Below are 23,554 nucleotides of genomic sequence, written 5' to 3' on the forward strand. Positions count from 1 at the left end.
CAAAAAAAATCTGGGAAGAATTTCGGCATCAACCAATGTTTTTGGAAATAGCCTGCAATCTTTTGGTAAAACTTTTTTGAGAAAAGCAGTTAAAAATTTTAAGCAGTTTAAAGTGCGTTTTTAAAAGTGATATTTAAATGCAGCTTTCAGTGAAGATGTGACTTCACTACACAGTTTAGACACAGTACCACCTGTCACCCACCACCCTGAACGCGCTCTCCCCTTCCCGCCTATATTTGGACCTTACTCACAGTCACAATCCACTGCACTGCCCCCCTTTCGGGACTGGTGGGCGGCCTAAACGTCTGTAGTCGATCCAGGAGTGCTGTCGATCTCTAATCTGTGGTATTGCATGTCTCGGGCAGGCAAGCGGGGGCGTCGCAGCAGTGCAGGATCACTAGACAGCAATATGGAAGTAAGTTGGAAGCAGCTGGTATCCAAGCTACTCTCTATGTGATGATGTGCACTGTGAAAACACACCATTTATTTTTGGTCTTACACCTTCTTTGCTTCATAGACTCCAGTCCATTTGTTTGGATCATTTATTTTTCTTCCTGGGATGCCTTATAACCTGCTTGCCTCAGTTAGTGTGCATGCATGGGTTGCCTGCCTTCTGATCTTGCCCCCACCCCCTTATTTTTGGAAGCCAGAGATCTCCCTTGTTTTGGTCATGTTATATGACCAATATACACCTTAACTTCAAACAAGCATGACTCTACTAATCTCTCCCGATCCCCCACCCCCTTGTCGCCTGTCTCTGTCTTTCATTCAATCACATCCAAGCGATTTTTCATTTTCTTCTCTGTGGCAGGGTGGTAGCTCTGTGAGACAGCCCCTCTCCCTGTCCGGGTCTTTCTTTCTCCCCCTCTTATCCACAACTTCTCTTAAATGCTGTAAGGTTCAGGGAGGAACGTAGCCTTCATAGTCAGAGGACGGCCTTCACACGGACTTCTAAAGATGTGGATTTCATTCATTCATCTTTCCCTCATTTCACGTGTCCATGAGTTCATGTGTTGGGTTGAAGTCTGGGAAAATGTCATTCTGCTTTTCAAAGACGTCACACGGTCTTTCTCCAGTCGTAGATGAAGCATGTGCACAAGGTTTGTTTTGCTTTTTTAGAAAAGAAGAACTCATACCTGGATAGTGAGCAGTGTTGGACCCAGAAAAGGGAGGGAAAGTGTCCAGGCCTGTTGTGAAGTCTGCACACGAGAGCTTAGTTCCTCCTGCCTTCTGACTTGTAGTTGAATGTGTGGATGCTGCCTGTCACATCCTCTGCATGTGGAAACTATTATAACAAGTTGCATGTGTGACTCTTAGAGGGTTTGGCACACTGACTGCGATGAAGATGAAATGTTTTTTCGACCCGTGTTAATGTCATTATTTATGCTCCTGATGGTGTTATTGTAATTACTCATGTTACAGATTTACAGTTTCAAGCCAGTTAGCTCCTTTGAAAACAGGCTCCCTTCATCTTGCAGCTGAAATATTCCTCGTGTTGCTGCTGCCTACCATGACAACATTTTTAGTTTCTCATTTGCATGCCCTATAACATTTTGCTACTTGTTTATCTGAAGTAAGAAAACTGTGAATCCATCCTGCTGGTGCCTTGTAGCTGTAGCGGTTGTGCACAGTGTCTCACGGACATGCTGTTACCTTTCTGCCTGCAGGGGTCCATCATTAGCAGTCCGCACACACGCCGGAGAGCCACCACGCCACGTGAGGGCGCATCCCGCGGCCACCCCTCCATCCCTAACTCAGCATCGACTTCCATTCTTGGGTCGCTCTTTGGCAGTAAGCGAGGCAAACCGTCATCCCAAAGCCACGCCCCTTTTCCCCCGCCCGGCCAGCCCACCCTCATATCCCACAAGCCCCACCCGACCAACCTGCACCACACAGCACAGGTGGGGCACACAGCGCAACACCACAGCCACCATTCCCAGTACTGCCAAGTCCCGCAGAACCCGCCACCTTACCACCACCACCACCACTACCACCCGCCGCCTCACACGCAGTACCACCAGCACCCGGGCTACACCTCACACGCACACCAACACCCGCATTCGCAGCACAGCCATTACAGCCAGCATTCCCATCATGCCTCACACTCCCAGCATGCCCCTCACCACCACAGTCAGCAAGCGGGTTCGGCGCCTGGCGGACCCAAACCTAAACACAGTGGCATCAGCACCGTAGTGTGATGCTAGCGAGGAGGAACGGGGAGCGAACTTAATGAAGGAGGGACAATTGCTTACACCAAAGGGACTGACAGCATAACTCTATGGCCTGTCCACTGTGTTTTACTGCTGCTGTGATGGAAACAAGTCACATGCAGTTTTTCACCTCCAGGTCCAACTAATATGCAGGATGGAAATCGGACTCAAATCTTCCACCAGGGGCCTTTACTAGTTTGCCTGATCATGGGCTTGGCCCAGTCAGGGTTTTTGTGGGTTGGGTTCTGTACAGGAAGATGCTCTGTGTTTTCCACACACTCAACGCCGGCCGTGATGGCTGCAGAGAAAATCTTTTCTCAGCGAGCCGCTCCCCAACTGCTTCATCCCCTCAATAAGCCTGTCTTACCTTCACATAATCAGGAGGAAAGACGACCCTGAGATGAGAACATGGCTGACTGTTTTCTCTGTCACAACGATGGCGTAATTCCTTGTGCACAGCCTTTTCGGAAGTTGACTTTCAACTCTTTGGTTTTGCAGCTCCTACCATCATATGAATGCAATTTGTCGTCGCCTCCCGTAGAGCTCATATGTAGTGGAGAAACCTTAGATATAATCATTTCACACTAAATCAAAGGACAGGTAAACAAACTGAGTCGACCATCTCAGTCATTGTAGTTCTAGTGCTGTATTTACTGTAGATGACAGCTATATGTGTTGTCTCCTAGCTCTCATAAATAAATGTGCCAATTATTAATGCATAATCTATTTAGTCAAGACTTCATGTACAGTATATTGTGCGTAAAGTAATTTGTAAGATTATACTTACAATTATTATTATCAGCAAAAATGAATTTTATCAGTATTATACTGACTCTGTGGTAACAGGATGTAGATCTGAAAGGAGTGAACTCCCATTCAGTGCGGCCTATAATCTATTCTGGATATTTTTTTTGCCTTTCGAACGGATCAAATGAAGCCTCTGGATGGCAGCTGTTGCATATGGGCCTCAATATTGAAGCCTCAAAGCAGACTTTTCCTGTAGACAAATGAAAACTGGGTCGGTTGTTTTAATCTCAGTTTACTTCTCAGACTGTGGCTGCTTACACTAAAAGTAATAAATGAAAAGACATTTTTAAATGGCTCGGTTCAAATGTTACAAATGGATCCACAGAGCGTGTCGAACATGTAAAGTCTGTTGCCTTTAAGATATATGCAACAGCTGCTCTCTCAAATCTGAAAATCAATTTTGAAATCTTCTTTTGCCTTGTTTAGTATATTTTTTTCATTCACCAACAAGGTGAGTGACTAAAATCAGTTCCCTACATAGTGAAGTATTTTTTTCATCTTTTTTTTCTATCATATGTGCAATATCTTTGTACTGATTTTGTACATTACGAACAAGCATGGTGTCCCTCCAATTTGTGTTTTTTTTTCTTTCATGTTGCGTCATTATTTATTTATTTTGGACCCCTGTCAGAGTCTTTCTCGGTAAATTAATGTGTGGCTGTCCTCGTGCTCTTATGATGAGAGGTACAGACTTGGAGTTCAGTGGAATGTCTAGTGAGTGATTTTTTGCATGTAATGTTATTAATGTGAGGCTATCCTCTGCACATTGTATAACAAAAATCAGTGTTACCATAGCAAGTTTAAGTGCAATCATGTTCAGAAAACGCAGACTTGTACTGAGAGTGGAAGTCTGTTATCTTGTTGTCCAGGATGAGATTCAGGTGAAAAAAAATCTTTTTTTTTCATTGAAGAATATATAAATACTTACTTACACAGTTCACAGTGGAAAGAGGAATGTGTGTATATATTTTAATAAAAGGAATATGCTTCTCTTTGGGCTGAACAGAAATATTTTGCTGGATAAGCACATATGAAAGAAACACTTTCATTTTTTCAGGAAATGCAGTTATACAAAATGCAAACTGAACAAAGGAACTGGGTATATGTAAAGAATAACTTTCTACATTCTACAAATAAGAGTCTATTCTAGTGTGTAAATTAGTGACAGTAAACTGTTTGTCCCGATATTCAGGTTGTAAATGTATTTTAACATTCACAGAGAAAAGCATTGCCATAAGTCAAGCTTATTATTTCCACACATTTCTCCTCATGTGAAGTAACAAGGAAAAGTTCAAATGACAGACATATCACGTTATGGGACGTTAATGATCAGCTGAATGTGTCTTTCCATTGATTTCGTAATTTTTTTGCGATAATTCTGAAATCTTGGGATAATGTAAAACTGAGGGATCTGTTGATTTCGGTGTGTGTTGTAGTGCTTCAAATGTCTGTTTGTGAGAAAGTACCCCAACGATGCACTGCATGGATCATCATGTGTCCTATTCACTGTGAGCTGATTGGGAAAAAAAATCAGCCTATAAATTTTTATTAATTTGGAATTTCCTGATGTGTTCTTGTTGCTCCATGTTATTGAAGCTCAGCATGCATTTCATTAACAAAGCCATTGTGTAAATTACAAACATGAAGAACATTGCACTTCTGTTGCTGAGGGCTTTCATCGTGTAAATACGGGATTTTTTGGTGTGCAAGCTTGGAAGGAGGGAGTTTATCTTTATGAAACTGTAAAGGGACCAAGACGGGGGTTATTGCAGTTGTACATAATGTGTATAGGATCAGTACTCTATTCTGATATCTGCAGCTAAGATCAGGATGTATATTCATCACCTCACAGATGGATTCAAGGGGGGGGGGTATATGAACATATCGACTGTCTCTGCCTCTAGCTGTCGTGAAGTGACATTTGCTGTAGAAATCAAAAACAGACTGTTAAGAAAGTTCGCTGCCATTTACATCCAGCTCTCTTTTCATACATGCACCCCCCCCCCCGAACACACCCACACAAACAGACAACATACACACATCCTGCAGCAAGCTGTTCAGTCTGGCGTGAGACACATTTGAAAGAAAAAAAAACAATATGAAAAGACAAGAATGGCCTCATTTATATGTGCATTCTGTTTGTACAGTGAGTAGTGAGACCCCAGTTATTGTAAAACTTCAACTGTGACAATGTTGAGAACGCAAAATAAACGAATATATGACTTATGGTACGCATGTGTAGTTCTTGTTCTGCACTGTATGGAGCGCCAAGTCAGCTGTCAGTGTGAATCAAAGGAAATTTAATTATTTCACCCCCCTTTCCTTTTATATAATGCGTTTCACATTAGTGTCTTATCTTAAGGCTCCCATATCTTCCACTTCCAGGCTTCAGCTTTACTTTACATTACTTAGTGTTGCAGCATTTCCACTAGAGGGCATGCATTAAAGTGCTATAAAATAAAAATGAATATCTGTGCCATTACACCACCTATGGGTGGAAAGTGTTCCTGCTACACAGTTCCTCAGCCAGTGAAAATGGTTGCATACTCCTAACTCTCAGTCTGTGGAGCTGTGTGACTTCCAGGGTGTCTAAACTTGGCCTTATATTCATTAAATAGTCTCAAATTTGTTTTGTATTTTGTGGCCTGCATTTTAAAGCATTTTTATCAAGAGTGGAGTAAATATGCACAAATCATTAGCAAATATATAGAAATGAATGGTAAATGCACAAATGTATATTAAGCCAACTAGAGCATTTACAAAATTATTACAGACATAATTGTCTTTAAGATGTATAGAAAATAACAAGGGACAAAAAGAAACGAAAAGAAAAATACAACAAACAAAACCCATTCCCTCCCACCCATAGACGGACTTTAGGCGAAACAGGTATTTGCCTAGAGCCCCGGGCCCCATAAAATGCCCTTTGGGGCACCATAAAATACCCTTTTTGCTCATTAATAATGTTTTTCAACAAATCTCTTCGCAAAAATGGCATCGGAAAGGCTAATTCATCAATAACTCATGCCGTAGCAGAGTTTGTCTGGGCTCTCCCCCCTTTAGTCGGCGCTACATGGACTATTCCATTATGCGCATCACCGTACTGCGCAACGTTTATGCGGAAATGATTCCAGCGCTGAGAATCAACTCATGTAAACACAACATGGACAGAGAGACAAGAGAGATAAACCATGAAGCGAAGTTACGAGCGCGGTTCGCACAAAAAGAAGAAGAGAGGGAGGAAAAAATAGGATTTCTTAACAAACCTGCCAAAGGTATCTACCTTTTTCGAAGCAGTGCCGGCGGGGCCGCCTGTCTACAGACAAGAGTCTACACAATAACGTTAGAAAAATGAAAGATGTAATAGCAAGATTTACTGAAGCCAAGGCTCGCAAAGTTTTAGATGTCAAAACGGAGAGAGAGAGAGGTAGGAGATATGAAAAGAAACACAGAGGAGAGATGAAGACAAAAGCAGAGAGGCTATGAAAACAAGCACAGAGGAGAGATAAGGACAGAGAGTTTGAGACATGAAGACAATACGGAGAGAAAGGAGAGATTGAGACAAAACAGAGAGAAAGAGAGGAGAGATTGAGACAAAACAGAGAAAGAGAGGAGAGATTGAGACAAAACACATACAGAGAGAGATCAGTCAGTCAGTACATAACATGTCTCCATAATTGTCTCTAATTGTCTTGTGTCTCTCACTTTGTAGTTAACACAAGATACAGTAGGAGACATGACCACGATCAACCTCCTGCCACCCTTTGGAAAACCAAGGTAAATGATGACATGTTAAACAGTGCACTAGACTGATGGATGTGGGGGACCCCCAAATTGACTGCTCGCCTGGACCCCCAAATGGTTAAGTTCGCCACTGCTCCCACCAAATAATTCAGAGCACCAAACAGTCTACACACCCATAACAAAATCAAATGATCCAACATCAAATTGGTAACACATATCTGCAAATGGTATTACACTGACATGTGAATTGTCTTAATTGCCAAACAGTTTTAATTTTGGACATTGCTTTATGTCCCCTTTAATTCTTACCCCACTCACAGATATGCAAAAGGTCTTGTGGGTCGTGCGAATATGACGCATTGCAAAGTTAATATTATTCCTGAGGTTGTAAGCTCCAGCCCGTCCACTGAAAAGTTTTCTGGTAAAAGATTATTTCTGGCTTTAAACATTATTTGTGCTGTAGCATACTCTACAATGTCAGTATATTTCAATAATTTTGACTGCAAGAATAATGAATTTGTGTATTATCACAGCTCTTTTTCATTTTGGATTTTAGGACTATTGTGCGTGTTACTGAATAGTACAACCAATTTCCCAATTTAAAAAAGGTAGCCCTAAAATAAAAAAGAACAGAACATTTAAGCCACATTACCTTTTTTTTAACAGATTTTAATATTTGATATTAATAATATTTGTGCTGAATTTTATGCTAGGGAAAAGTGATATAACTGACTGAGACCACTGATAATAACTCTGTGCACAGCATTCGACAGCACATCTATACAGCGAGTAGCAGACCTCGCAGACAGGGACCCTGTTTCACAGAGGCAATGGTACCATCCATTGACTTGCTGTTTAGTATTATATTCTTTACACGTAGCGACAGCGTCAGTGCAGATAAGACACACCGGCTTTCCATTCATGAATCCAGGTAGGATGACGCATACTTGTCTCTCCATTCTTCGATTAATGTCCCATTTTGGCTGTCAACTTTCCTTTTTAGACTTTTGGAGAGTGACATTTACAGGTTTAATGTTTAGCTAATTTCACTCTGCACACAAACTAATATTGTACCTTCTGCACACAAACAATTTTTAAAAATTGCTACACTGTACGTGAGGAGTGGAGTCACCAATACCAAGAAATAATTCTGGAGTTAAAGTATATTAAATAATTATTAGAAAAAGTTAGGCTCTGCTACATGATCAGTCGTTTTGTTTTGTGTGTAAAAAAAAAAAAAAAAGGAGCAGTCACTTTCAAAATTAAAATCATAGGCTACGTTTTTATTAATCAAATTATCAAAAGGGGAAATAAAACCAAGCTCATTAAGAGCATTTCATGACTCAATTCTGTATATGAAATTTCTGATTTAATTTCATAATGGGTCTATCCATGTCCTCTGTTATTTCTTGAGTTATTTTTATGCACTCTCTGCATATCCCACACACGCGTGTCCTGTAAGGCAGTCTGTTGCAGATTTCAGTTGTTTTTTTATCAATTAATTTATTAAATTAGCCTTTGATTATGTTCTGGCCCGCCATCTAATTTCTGAGAAGAAAATTGGCCCGAGGGCAAACTTACTTGCAGACCCCTGCTGTACATGCTCACAGCTGTTTTCTGTAGTGCAGTGCCCCCTGTGCCCTCGGCGCTGCAGTGGGTGTTAATAGTAAACAGTGTAGGAGAGCTTCAGATAGCCTCCGCCACTGTTTTTACGAGATAAACTCTTATCTCCTTTAAGCAGATGGATTTCCTTCGTGTCAAATGCGACCGTGCAGTGTTATTGGTGCGTTTCTCACACTGACGCTGCTCTGCACTGGCTGTGCGATTACACCTCAGTTACAAAACGGAAGAACTTCTGAAATGCTTTGAAGCTCAAATGCAACATTGGAACTAAAGCAGTGAATATTTAACGAGATTTAAAGGATGATCGGCACCACAAGAGGAAACTCTGAAGCTGGTCTGACACTAAAAGGTTTGTATCCCTTTTTAATTAAAAAAAAAAAAAGGTAGATTTTGAATTCACTCTCTTGTTTGGCTGTATCTCTTACAGTTCAAAGATGTACCGGGATATTTAATAATTCTCACCTCATGATTTACTTTTGGCTTTATCAATTAAATCAGTATTTTGAAGAGTTAATTTTTCTGTTTGTTGCTTAAGGGTCCAGTGTGTAGGACTTGTGCTGCATTCACACGCCATCAGAGAGACAACAGACGGCAAACTGCATATTATTTTAGTGGATGAGAGCAGGAAAAAAACTAAGGTGAGGCTGAAAGAGAATAATGGCAACAATAGATGGTTCTGCTTTTCAAAGTTGAAGTATTTTAACTTTTTGCCTTTCTTGGCCATTAATAACCAGAGGTTATGTAGCTTCTTTACACAATGAGACAACACGGGCGATCTGGGGACTATCTAGACATTTTTTAAATAATTACATGAAATAATAAACAAGAAATTATTGCTATTATATTCAGACATCACCCTGGTAAAATACGATCATGCATGTTCCTGTTTTACTGTCCTGCCATACTGTTGGATTGTTGCTATCTACCGCCTGATTCCATGTGAATGCAGCATTGGGCAGATATATTGGTGGAAATTGAATATATATAATATATTCATAGCTATATGTACAGTCACCTGAACTTAATAATAATTGTTTTTTGTTGCCCTACTATGTGCTGTTTGTGTCTGAATATGAAGTGGTTCCTCTTCCATGGAGTCTGCTATGTTGTTTCTACAGTAGCCCAGAACAGACAAATCAAACACTGACTCTAAAATGGTCCGTTTGCATTTTTACGTCAGCCACTGTACTTATACCACATGCTTAGCACATGAGAGGAATTTTAGTTGGTTGCAATCTGCTGCCTCACCACTAGATGCCACTAGACCCTACACACTGTTCCTGTAATCTTGTCCTAATACACAGCTTTATGGACACTGGTTTTAGAGTACTCCACTTTAACAACTTGCTGAATGTTAAACTGTAAGCACCATGTTCCCATTATTATCCAAACTGGAAATAACCCTGCAAATCATGAATAACCTTTTTTTCCTGATCCTGCAGGATGCTCTCCGGTTTAAAGATTGCTGTCTTCCTTGTCTGGGCCACATCAAGCACACAAACTACTGCTCAGCCCTGCCTATGTTCAGCCCTCCAGCCTGCTAGTCTGCAGGTCAACTGCAGCTCTTTAGAGCTGGTGCAGCTGCCTCATCTGCCCTCAGACACCACAGAGCTCCACGTGCAGAACAACCGGCTCACCTCGGTGCCCCCAGGCCTGTTTGACAAGCTGGTTGGTCTGAAAAAGGTCTCACTATCTGGGAACCCCTTCCACTGTGACTGCAATATCCAGTACCTGAGGAACTGGTTGCTGACGACGAGGGCTGTTGTCTCCGAGGAGCCCACCTGTGCCAGCCCGAGCTCTGTTGCTCAGAGAGCCATCACTGAACTCAGCGATGACTACTTTTCTTCCTGTGCACTCGCTACCTGTACTGATGGAACGTTTGACACCGTAATGGGAGTGATGCTGTGCTGTCTCATTGTTCTGCTTTTGTGGAGCTTGAGGCTTGCCAAAACATCCACTTTTATTCTGTACATCGATGAGAGACATTCGGGATTCCAGGCCGACTCTTTGCGCTCACTGAAGCCCAAGCACAGGAGGAGGCTACACACTGCACAGCCCGATTCTCTCACTTTCGAGGGGGATGAAGAGAAGCCTCCTTTCAACATGGAGTTACTGCCACAAGTACTGGATGTGTTGCAAAAGAAGCACAATATAAAAATAAAGGCTACCTGAGGGACCTACTACAGTGGAATTACAAAAACACTGAAAAAAAACAAAGTGGCAAATAGTGTAGTAGCGCTGCAAAGGATTTCTTGTTTTTTGAAATAAAGTTATTTTTAAGGCTAAACCACAACAGCCATGTCTCCTGAGACTTCTTCTGGCTAACTGGTACTTAAAAAAAAAAAAAAATCACACTGCAGAAAATGAAAAAAAAAAAACCAGTCATAGAAAATTTTTCCATAAAGATTCATAGTTTAGTATCTCATTTAAAAAATGTAATAATATAGCATGTCAATATATCCTAGCACAGGATGCTATGAAAAATGTCAAAACGTTATAGCATACTGTTGGAAGTATAGTATGCCAAAAAATGTTACAGTCTAGTATGACAAAAAAGTCAAATGCACACTCAAGATAGCAACATTTTTTTGCTGGCACATTTAACCTTTTTATTTAGGTTTTAGTTTTTAAAATTAACCAACAATGAAAAGGATGAACCGCTTCAGAACAGAACAGATCTATGACATTTGTATGATATTTTAGACGACATGCTTAACAATGACGGTTTTTAAAAAATTTTGAACATCATACTTTACTTAACGTTTTTATGATTTTTTTGGACATCATAATGTACGATGACATTTATACGAGTTTTGGGACGACACACTATGACATCTCTATTATATGGTCCCGAAACAGGCGTATTTTGGCTTTTATTTCAACTTTGTATACTATGATGCGTCTCTACAAGCTATAATACGTGTTTTTTAGCCATTTTTTAAAACGTGTTAAAATTTGACATTTTCGACATACTATACTATGGCGTTTTTTGCCATTTTTTCAACATGCTAAATTATGACGTTTTTGGCCTTTTTTGGGCTTTTATTTCTGCATTGAATACTATGACGTGTCTCTAGAAGCTATAAACAGGTTTTTTTAGCCATTTTTTATGACATGTCAAAATTTGACATTTTCTACATACTATACTATGGCGTTTTTTGCCATTTTTTCAACATGCAAAATTATGACGTTTTTGGCCTTTTTTGGGCTTTTATTTCTGCATTGAATACTATGACGTGTCTCTAGAAGCTATAATAGGTGGCTTTTAGCCATTTTTTGACATGTCAAAATTTGACATTTTCGACATACTATACTATGGCGTTTTTTTGCCATTTTTTCACCATGCTAAATTATGACTTTTTTGGCGTTTTTTGGCTTTTATTTCAACTTTGTATACTATGATGCGTCTCTACAAGCTATAATACGTGTTTTTTAGCCATTTTTAAAACGTGTTAAAATTTGACATTTTCGACATACTATACTATGGTGTTTTTTGCCATTTTTTTCACATGCTAAATTATGACTTTTTTTGGCCTTTTTTGGCTTTTATTTCAACTTTGTAATACTATGACGTCTCTACAAGCTATAATACGTGTTTTTTTAGCCATTTTTAACATGTAAAAATTTGACATTTTCGACATACTATACTATGGCGTTTTTTGCCATTTTTTCAACATGCTAAATTATGACGTTTTTGGCCTTTTTTGGGCTTTTATTTCTGCATTGAATACTATGACGTGTCTCTAGAAGCTATAACAGGTGGTTTTTAGCCATTTTTTGACATGTCAAAATTTGACATTTTTCGACATACTATACTATGGCGTTTTTTGCCATTTTTTCACCATGCTAAATTATGACTTTTTTGGCGTTTTTTTTGGCTTTTATTTCAACTTTGTATACTATGATGCATCTCTACAAGCTATAATACGTGTTTTTTAGCCATTTTTTTAAAACGTGTTAAAATTTGACATTTTCGACATACTATACTATGGTGTCTTTTGCCATTTTTTTCACATGCTAAATTATGACTTTTTTTGGCGTTTTTTGGCTTTTATTTCAACTTTGTATACTATGATGCGTCTCTACAAGCTATAATACGTGTTTTTTTAGCCATTTTTTAAAACGTGTCAAAATTTGACATTTTTCGACATACTATACTATGGCGTTTTTTGCCATTTTTTCAACATGCTAAATTATGAAGTTTTTTTTTGGCCTTTTTTGGGCTTTTATTTCTGCATTTGAATACTATGACATGTCTCTAGAAGCTATAATAGGTGGTTTTTTTAGCCATTTTTATGACATGTCAAAATTTGACATTTTTCGACATACTATACTATGGCGTTTTTGCCATTTTTTCACCATGCTAAATTATGACTTTTTTGGCGTTTTTTTTTGGCTTTTTTGGCTTTTATTTCAACTTTGTATACTATGATGCGTCTCTCTACAAGCTATAATACAGTGTTTTTTAGCCATTTTTATGACATGTCAAAATTTGACATTTTCGACATACTATACTATGGCGTTTTTTGCCATTTTTTCAACATGCTAAATTATGACGTTTTTGGCCTTTTTTGGGCTTTTATTTCTGCATTGAATACTATGACGTGTCTCTAGAAGCTATAATAGGTGGTTTTTAGCCATTTTTATGACATGTCAAAATTTGACATTTTTCGACATACTATACTATGGCGTTTTTTGCCATTTTTTCACATGCTAAATTATGACTTTTTTTGGCGTTTTTTGGCTTTTATTTCAACTTTGTATACTATGATGCGTCTCTACAAGCTATATAATACGTGTTTTTTAGCCATTTTTAAAACATGTCAAAATTTGACATTTTTCGACATACTATACTATGGCGTTTTTTGCCATTTTTTTCAACATGCTAAATTATGACGTTTTTGGCCTTTTTTTGGGCTTTTATTTCTGCATTTGAATACTATGACATGTCTCTACAAGCTATAATAGGTGGTTTTTTAGCCATTTTTATGACATGTCAAAATTTGACATTTTTCGACATACTATACTATGGCGTTTTTGCCCATTTTTTCACATGCTAAATTATGAAGACTTTTTTGGCCTTTTTTTGGCTTTTATTTCAACTTTGTATACTATGATGCGTCTCTACAAGCTATAATATAGTGTTTTTTTTAGCCATTTTTAAACATGTCAAAATTTGACATTTTCGACATACTATACTATGGCGTTTTTTGCCATTTTTTTCACATGCTAAATTATGACTTTTTTTGGCGTTTTTTTGGCTTTTATTTCAACTTTGTATACTATGATGCGTCTCACGTCTCTACAAGCTATAATACGTGTTTTTTTATTTTTTTTTAAAACGTGTCAAAAATTTGACATTTTTCGACATACTATACTATGGCGTTTTTTGCCATTTTTTCAGCATACATGCTAATTATGACGTTTTGGCCTTTTTTGGCTTTTATTTCTGCATTTGTAATACTATGACACGTCTCTACAAGCTATAATAGGTGGCTTTTTAGCCATTTTTGACATGTCAAAATTTGACATTTTCGACATACTATACTATGGCGTTTTTTGCCATTTTTTCAACATGCTAAATTATGACTTTTTTTTGGCCTTTTTTTTGGCTTTTATTTCAACCACTTTGTATACTATGATGCGTCTCTACAAAGCTATAATACGTGTTTTTTAGCCATTTTTTGACATGTCAAAATTTGACATTTTTCGACATACTATACTATGGCGTTTTTTGCCATTTTTTCACCATGCTAAATTATGACTTTTTTTGGCTTTTTTGGCTTTTATTTCAACTTTGTATACTATGACACGTCTCTACAAGCTATAATACGTGTTTTTTAGCCATTTTTATGACATGTCAAAATTTGACATTTTTCGACATACTATACTATGGCGTTTTTTGCCATTTTTTTTCAACATGGCTAAATTATGACTTTTTTTGGCCTTTTTTGGCTTTTATTTCCACTTTGTATACTATGATGCGTCTCTCTACAAGCTATAATAAGTGTTTTTTTAGCCATTTTTTGACATGTCAAAAATTTGACATTTTTCGACATACTATACTATGGCGTTTTTTGCCCATTTTTTCAACATGCTAAATTATGAAGTTTTTTGGCCTTTTTTTGGCTTTTATTTCACTGCATTGTATACTATGACGACTCTCTACAAGCTATAATAGGTGGTTTTTAGCCATTTTTATGACATGTCAAAATTTGACATTTTTCGACATACTATACTACTATGGCGTTTTTTGCCATTTTTTCAACATGCTAAATTATGACGTTTTTTGGCCTTTTTTGGCTTTTATTTCCACTTTTGAATACTATGACGTGTCTCTAGAAGCTATAATAGGTGGTTTTTAGCCATTTTTATGACATGTCAAAATTTGACATTTTTCGACATACTATACTATGGCGTTTTTGCCATTTTTTCACATGCTAAATTATGACTTTTTTTTGCCTTTTTTGGCTTTTATTTCACTTTGTATACTATGACACGCGTCTCTACAAGCTATAATACATGTTTTTTTCAGCCATTTTTTATGACATGTCAAAATTTGACATTTTTCGACATACTATACTATGGCGTTTTTTGCCATTTTTTTTCAACATGCTAAATTATGACGTTTTTTGGCCTTTTTTTGGCTTTTATTTCTGCACTTTGTACTATGACGTGTCTCTACAAGCTATAATAGGTGGTTTTTAGCCATTTTTATGACATGTCAAAATTTGACATTTTTCGACATACTATACTATGGCGTTTTTTGCCATTTTTTTTCACATGCTAAATTATGACTTTTTTGGCCTTTTTTGGCTTTTATTTCAACTTTGTATACTATGATGCGTCTCTACAAGCTATAATATAGTGTTTTTTAGCCATTTTTATGACATGTCAAAATTTGACATTTTTCGACATACTATACTATGGCTTTTTTGCCATTTTTTTCAACATGCTAAATTATGAAAGTTTTTGGCTTTTTTTGGCTTTTATTTCTGCATTTTGTATACTATGATGACACTCTCTACAAGCTATAATAGGTGGTTTTTTTTAGCCATTTTTATGACATGTCAAAATTTGACATTTTTCGACATACTATACTATGGCGTTTTTTGCCATTTTTTCAACATGCTAAATTATGACGTTTTTTTGGCCTTTTTTGGCTTTTATTTCCATTTGTATACTATGACACGTCTCTACAAGCTATAATAAGTGGTTTTTTAGCCATTTTTATGACATGTCAAAATTTGACATTTTCGACATACTATACTATGGCGTTTTTTGCCATTTTTTCACATGCTAAATTATGATTTTTTTTGGCGTTTTTTGGCTTTTATTTCCACTTTGTATACTATGATGCGTCTCTACAAGCTATAATAAGTGTTTTTTAGCCATTTTTATGACGTGTCAAAATTTGACATTTTTCGACATACTATACTATGGCGTTTTTTGCCATTTTTTTGACATGCTGCTAAATTATGACGTTTTTTTTTGGCCTTTTTTGGGCTTTTATTTCCACTTTGTACTATGACGTGTCTCTACAAGCTATAATAAGTGTTTTTAGCCATTTTTATGACATGTCAAAATTTGACATTTTTCGACATACTATACTATGGCGTTTTTTGCCATTTTTTCAACATGCTAAATTATGACGTTTTTTGGCCTTTTTTGGGCTTTTTTATTTCCACTTTGTATACTATGACACGTCTCTACAAGCTATAATAGGTGGTTTTTAGCAGCCATTTTTATGACATGTCAAAATTTGACATTTTCGACATACTATACTATGGCGTTTTTGCCATTTTTTCACATGCTAAATTATGACTTTTTTGGCCTTTTTTGGCTTTTATTTCAACTTTGTATACTATGACACGTCTCTACAAGCTATAATAAATGTTTTTTTTAGCATTTTTATGACATGTCAAAATTTGACATTTTTTTTCGACATACTATACTATGGCGTTTTTTGGCCATTTTTTTTTGAACATGCTAAATTATGAAGTTTTTTGCCTTTTTTGGCTTTTTATTTCCACTTTTTACTATGACTATGACAGTCTCTACAAGCTATAATAAGTGGTTTTTAGCCATTTTTATGACATGTCAAAATTTTTGACATTTTCGACATACTATACTATGGCGTTTTTTTTTTGCCATTTTTTTTCAACATGCTAAATTATGACGTTTTTGGCCTTTTTTGGGCTTTTATTTCCACATTTGAATATACTATGACGTGTCTCTACAAGCTATAATAAGTGGCTTTTTCAGCCATTTTTTTGACATGACATGTCAAAATTTGACATTTTCGACATACTATACTATGGCGTTTTTTTGCCATTTTTTCAACATGCTAAATTATGACTTTTTTTGGCCTTTTTTGGCTTTTATTTCAACTTTGTATACTATGACACGTCTCTACAAGCTATAATAATAAGTGTTTTTTTTAGCCATTTTTATGACATGTCAAAATTTGACATTTTTTTCGACATACTATACTATGGCGTTTTTTTTTGCCATTTTTTCAACATGCTAAATTATGATGTTTTTTTTTGGCCTTTTTTTGGCTTTTTTTTCCACTTTGTATACTATGACGTGTCTCTAGAAGCTATAATAAGGTGGTTTTTTAGCCATTTTTATGACATGTCAAAATTTGACATTTTTCGACATACTATACTATGGCGTTTTTTGCCATTTTTTTTCAACATGCTAAATTATGACGTTTTTTGGCCTTTTTTGGGCTTTTATTTCCACATTGTATACTATGACACGTCTCTAGAAGCTATAATAGGTGGTTTTTAGCCATTTTTTGACATGTCAAAATTTGACATTTTTCGACATACTATACTATGGCGTTTTTTGCCATTTTTTTTTTTGACATGCTAAATTATGACTTTTTTGGCCTTTTTTGGCTTTTATTTCAACTTTGTATACTATGACACATCTCTACAAGCTATAATAAATGTGTTTTTTAGCCATTTTTATGACATGTCAAAATTTGACATTTTCGACATACTATACTATGGCGTTTTTTGCCATTTTTTCAACATGCTAAATTATGACGTTTTTGGCCTTTTTTGGGCTTTTATTTCTGCATTATACTATGACACGTCTCTAGAAGCTATAATAGGTGGTTTTTAGCCATTTTTATGACATGTCAAAATTTGACATTTTTCGACATACTATACTATGGCGTTTTTTGCCATTTTTTTCAACATGCTAAATTATGACGTTTTTGGCCTTTTTTGGCTTTTATTTCCACTTTGAATTATACTATGACACGTCTCTCTACAAGCTATAATAGGTGTTTTTTTAGCCATTTTTATGACATGTCAAAATTTGACATTTTTCGACATACTATACTATGGCGTTTTTTTTGCCATTTTTTCACATGCTAAATTATGACTTTTTTGGCGTTTTTTGGCTTTTATTTTCACTTTGTATACTATGATGCGTCTCTACAAGCTATAATAAGTGTTTTTTAGCCATTTTTATGACATGTCAAAATTTGACATTTTTCGACATACTATACTATGGCGTTTTTTGCCATTTTTTCAACATGCTAAATTATGACGTTTTTGGCCTTTTTTGGCTTTTATTTCCACTTTGTTGAATACTATGACACGTCTCTAGAAGCTATAATAAGGTGGTTTTTTTTAGCCATTTTTATGACATGTCAAAATTTGACATTTTTCGACATACTATACTATGGCGTTTTTTGCCATTTTTTTCACATGCTAAATTATGATGTTTTTTGGCCTTTTTTTGGCTTTTATTTCCACTTTGTATACTATGATGCGTCTCTAGAAGCTATAATAAATGTTTTTTAGCCATTTTTATGACATGTCAAAATTTGACATTTTTCGACATACTATACTATGGCGTTTTTTGCCATTTTTTCACCATGCTAAATTATGACTTTTTTTGGCGTTTTTTTTGGCTTTTTATTTCCACTTTGTTACTATGATGACACGTCTCTACAAGCTATAATAAATGTTTTTTAGCCATTTTTTAAAACATGTCAAAATTTGACATTTTTCGACATACTATACTATGGCGTTTTTTTGCCATTTTTTTCAACATGCTAAATTATGAAGTTTTTGGCCTTTTTTTGGCTTTTATTTCCACTTTGTAATACTATGACGTGTCTCTACAAGCTATAATAAATGTTTTTAGCCATTTTTATGACATGTCAAAATTTGACATTTTCGACATACTATACTATGGCGTTTTTTGCCATTTTTTTGAACATGCTAAATTATGATGTTTTTTTTGGCCTTTTTTGGCTTTTATTTCCACTTTGTTACTATGACACGTCTCTCAGAAGCTATAATAAATGGCTTTTCAGCCATTTTTTATGACATGTCAAAATTTGACATTTTTTTCGACATACTATACTATGGCGTTTTTTGCATTTTTTTTCACATGCTAAATTATGAAATCATTTTTTTTTTGGCGTTTTTTGGCTTTTATTTCAACTTTGTATACTATGATGACGTCTCTACAAGCTATAATATAATATGTTTTTTTAGCCATTTTTAAAACATGTCAAAATTTGACATTTTTCGACATACTATACTATGGCGTTTTTTTGCCATTTTTTCACATGCTAAATTATGATGTTTTTGGCCTTTTTTGGGCTTTTATTTCCACTTTGTAATACTATGACACGTCTCTAGAAGCTATAATAGGTGGTTTTTCAGCCATTTTTATGACATGTCAAAATTTGACATTTTTCGACATACTATACTATGGCGTTTTTTGCCATTTTTTCAACATGCTAATTATGACGTTTTTTGGCCTTTTTTGGGCTTTTTTATTTCTGCACTTTGTTCATACTATGACACGTCTCTAGAAGCTATAATAGGTGGTTTTAGCCATTTTTATGACATGTCAAAATTTGACATTTTTCGACATACTATACTATGGCGTTTTTTGCCATTTTTTCACATGCTAAATTATGATGTTTTTTTTTGGCGTTTTTTTTTGGCTTTTTTTCACTTTGTATACTATGACACGTCTCTACAAGCTATAATAAGTGTTTTTTAGCCATTTTTTAAAACATGTCAAAATTTGACATTTTTCGACGACATACTATACTATGGCGTTTTTTGCCATTTTTTTTTTCAACATGCTAAATTATGACGTTTTTGGCCTTTTTTGGGCTTTTATTTCCACTTTGAATACTATGACGTGTCTCTAGAAGCTATAATAGTTGGTTTTTTTAGCCATTTTTATGACATGTCAAAATTTGACATTTTTTCGACATACTATACTATGGCGTTTTTTTTGTCCATTTTTTTGAATGCATGCTAAATTATGACGTTTTTGGCCTTTTTTTGGCTTTTATTTCTGCACTTTGTATACTATGACACGTCTCTAGAAGCTATAATAAGGTGGTTTTTTCAGCCATTTTTTTGACATGTCAAAATTTGACATTTTTCGACATACTATACTATGGCGTTTTTTGCCATTTTTTCACATGCTAAATTATGACTTTTTTGGCCTTTTTTTTTGGCTTTTTTTTCACTTTGTATACTATGACACGTCTCTACAAGCTATAATAAATGTGTTTTTTAGCCATTTTTATGACATGTCAAAATTTGACATTTTTTTTTCGACATACTATACTATGGCGTTTTTTGCCATTTTTTCAACATGCTAAATTATGATGTTTTTTGGCCTTTTTTGGGCTTTTATTTCCACTTTGTTACTATGACACGTGTCTCTAGAAGCTATAATAAGTGTTTTTAGCCATTTTTATGACATGTCAAAATTTGACATTTTTCGACATACTATACTATGGCGTTTTTTGCCATTTTTTCAACATGCTAAATTATGATGTTTTTGGCCTTTTTTGGCTTTTATTTCCACTTTGAATACTATGACGTGTCTCTAGCAAGCTATAATAGGTGGTTTTCAGCCATTTTTTTGACATGTCAAAATTGACATTTTTCGACATACTATACTATGGCGTTTTTTTGCCATTTTTTTTGACATGCTAAATTATGACTTTTTTGGCCTTTTTTGGCTTTTATTTCCACTTTGTATACTATGACACGTCTCTACAAGCTATAATAATTTTTTTTTAGCCATTTTTATGACATGTCAAAATTTGACATTTTTCGACATACTATACTATGGCGTTTTTTGCCATTTTTTTTTCAACATGCTAAATTATGATGTTTTTTGCCTTTTTTGGGCTTTTATTTCTGCATTGTTACTATGACGTGTCTCTAGAAAGCTATAATAGTGGTTTTTAGCCATTTTTATGACATGTCAAAATTTGACATTTTTCGACATACTATACTATGGCGTTTTTTGCCATTTTTTCACATGCTAAATTATGATTTTTTGCCTTTTTTTGGCTTTTATTTCCACTTTGTTACTATGACACGTGTCTCTAGAAGCTATAATAGGTGGTTTTTAAACCATTTTTTTGGACATGTCAAAAAATTGACATTTTTCGACATACTATACTATGGCGTTTTTTGCCATTTTTTTGACATGCTAAAATTATGATGTTTTTTTGGCCTTTTTTTTCGCTTTTATTTCACACTTTGTATACTATGACACGTCTCTACAAGCTATAATAAATGTTTTTTAGCCATTTTTAAACATGTCAAAATTTGACATTTTTCGACATACTATACTATGGCGTTTTTTGCGTCATTTTTTCAACATGCTAAATTATGATGTTTTTTGGCTTTTTTGGCTTTTATTTCCACTTTGTTACTATGACACGTCTCTAAAGCTATAATAAAGGTGGTTTTTAAAGCATTTTTTTATGACATGTCAAAATTTGACATTTTTCGACATACTATACTATGCGTTTTTTGCCATTTTTTTGACATATGCAAAATTATGATGTTTTTGGCCTTTTTTTTTCGCTTTTATTTCTGCATTGAATACACTATGACACGTCTCTAGCAAGCTATAATAGGTCGTTTTTAGCCATTTTTTATGACATGTCAAAATTTGACATTTTTCGACATACTATACTATGGCGTTTTTTGCCATTTTTTTTGCATGCTAAATTATGATGTTTTTTTGGCCTTTTTTGGGCTTTTATTTCTGCATTGAATACTATGACACGTCTCTAAAGCTATAAAAGGTGGTTTTTAGCCATTTTTATGACATGTCAAAATTTGACATTTTCGACATACTATATACTATGGTGTCTTTTGCCATTTTTTTGACATGCTAAATTATGATTTTTTGGCTTTTTTGGCTTTTATTTCAACTTTGTATACTATGACACGTCTCTACAAGCTATAATAAATCGTGTTTTTTAGCCATTTTTTAAAACAATGTCAAAATTTGACATTTTTCGACATACTTTACTATTTTTTCAGTTAAGTTTTTGTCAGACATGGCTGATATGATGTTTTTGGCCTTTTTAACATGCGAACTTTTAGGTTTACTTGTGTACATATGTCACGTGTGCATCAGGTGCAGTGTACATAAGGTTGTTTAGGACATGTCAAAATGTCTTATCTGACATCAGATGACTTTATGACTTTCATGGCATTTTTAATAATAAAAACGGGAGCAAATAAGCAATGTTTTTAAGATCAGCTGGATAAGAGATACACTTTGTTTTCGTATCTATAAAGAATTCCGTCAAGTCTGAATTTTGAATCGTTTTCAACCATTTTTATCACATGTTTAAAAAAATTAAATTTTTCGGAGAATATACTAGTTTTTCAAAAATGGCACGTTTTTCGAGAAGCTCAAAAGTGAACGTGGTTACGTCATCATTTTTTGCTTTTATTTCCACTTCACCAAGGAAACCAAAGTTGTTCAGCCCTCTGAGCCAAACAGCAAGGGTTTTCAAGGCTTTTTTCCTGTGTCAAAAATTTGGATGAAAATTTACAATGTCCGTGTGTGGTTGGCAAATTTTTGCTCCAGCAATCAACATTGGTTTCTGGTCTGTTTGTTTTCGGAAATTTGAACACGCACGGAGGGATAACGAAAGCGCGTGTATTTGTTTTTACATTTTTAGACGTACCAAAAAATAAAGAGCAGCAAGACAGAGCTCAGCAAAATGCAAGAAAGATCGCCTTTTTGAACGATTTTTTCGACATGCAGCTGATCCTCGTCACACACAGCTTTGCAGCAGGAGGAGGACTTTGCAGAAGCCAGGAGCTCTGAACTATGTGCTGTTTTCAGGAGAGACGGGAAGCAAAACTTGGCATCATATTGGGACAGACCGACTGCATACGAAAAATGGCGGAAATGCAGCAAAGATATATATATGCTTTTTTAGTTCTTTTTTTTTTTCTAAAAAAAGCTTTACTATTATTAATATGTTTCTGGCAAATGTGACTTTCTTCTTCATCTGATATTGTGACAGGTGTAGTCTTCAAAACATAACCGTATTATGTTAATAAAGTACAGTAACAGTAGGAGTAATAATAATAAAAATATTATTATTATTGTTTCGTAATTTGTTATTGTTAATTCGTTCTGCAATATCACACTCAGTGTGTAAACTGTGAATCTCCAGCCAAATGATATTTTGTGGCATAAAAGAAAATCCCTAAGTGGGTATCGATCTCGACCTTTAGATCGACAGTCATATGACTTACCGACTGAGCTAAACGGGGGAATGCACCAGGGGTGCAAGCACATGTAATAGCTACGTTTGGCCAATGCTTGATCAAAATTTTTTACAGGGCAAAAATATCGGCAGCGACGTCTGTCGGAAAACGACCGATAGTATGAGTCCGTTCCCATATTTTTCCGGTCAAAATTTTGACATTTTAACAGACAAAATCATACCTTATTAATCTTTATTTGTCTGTGAAATAAAAGCACAATCAGTGTTTAAAAACTTTAGTTTAAATCTATCTAAATAAAATATATAAGATAAAAAATTTTCAAGGGGACACAGACACTGACTGTGTTAAAATGCAGACAAATTAAGGCACGTAAAAAGAAGAAACTAAAAAATTTAAAATGAGAATTAAAAATGTAATTTCTCCATTCATGCAAAAAACATTTCAACATTGGCAATGTAAAATTTGCTATAATTATACTATGTGCTTGCACCTAATTATGATGCATTCCCCTGTTTAGCTCATCGGCACTGTCATAAACTGACTGTCGATTTAAAGATCGTGAGATCGTTTTAGTGAACTTAGGGTGTTTAATTTCATTTTATGCCACAAAAT

At 35.5% G+C, this 23,554-nt stretch overlaps 2 protein-coding genes across 11 annotated transcripts in view; both read left to right on the forward strand.

Annotated features, from left to right (window-relative positions):
* LOC121947354 (IQ motif and SEC7 domain-containing protein 1-like) overlaps positions 1-5,248 on the forward strand; it is a 116,745-nt gene extending 111,497 nt beyond the window's left edge. For 6 of the 7 annotated variants that reach the window (XM_042492362.1, XM_042492365.1, XM_042492364.1 and 3 more), the window contains 2 exons: positions 366-415; positions 1,668-5,248. In XM_042492362.1, coding sequence (XP_042348296.1) covers positions 366-415; positions 1,668-2,198 — 581 coding nt within the window. In that variant the 3' untranslated portion in view covers positions 2,199-5,248. The remainder of the gene's footprint in view (positions 1-365; positions 416-1,667) is intronic. The other variant, XM_042492367.1, reaches the window with a different exon arrangement.
* A 910-nt stretch (positions 5,249-6,158) lies between these two features.
* gp9 (glycoprotein IX (platelet)) lies at positions 6,159-10,677 on the forward strand. 4 transcript variants are annotated; one of them, XM_042492667.1, is made up of 3 exons: positions 6,159-6,292; positions 6,730-6,794; positions 9,827-10,677. In XM_042492667.1, the coding sequence occupies exons 2-3, from the start codon at positions 6,754-6,756 to the stop codon at positions 10,554-10,556; spliced, it is 771 nt and encodes a 256-aa protein (XP_042348601.1). In that variant the 5' UTR covers positions 6,159-6,292; positions 6,730-6,753; the 3' UTR covers positions 10,557-10,677. The 4 variants fall into 4 exon arrangements, with proteins under 4 accessions (XP_042348601.1, XP_042348602.1, XP_042348603.1 ...); XM_042492668.1 differs by lacking the exon at positions 6,159-6,292 and adding an exon at positions 8,920-9,022; XM_042492669.1 differs by lacking the exons at positions 6,159-6,292; positions 6,730-6,794 and adding exons at positions 6,805-8,733; positions 8,920-9,022.
* The last annotated feature ends 12,877 nt before the right edge of the window (positions 10,678-23,554 follow it).

The sequence above is a fragment of the Plectropomus leopardus genome, chromosome 8 (genome assembly GCF_008729295.1).
Source record: "Plectropomus leopardus isolate mb chromosome 8, YSFRI_Pleo_2.0, whole genome shotgun sequence".
In the NCBI taxonomy this organism is placed as follows: Eukaryota; Metazoa; Chordata; class Actinopteri; order Perciformes; family Serranidae; genus Plectropomus; species Plectropomus leopardus.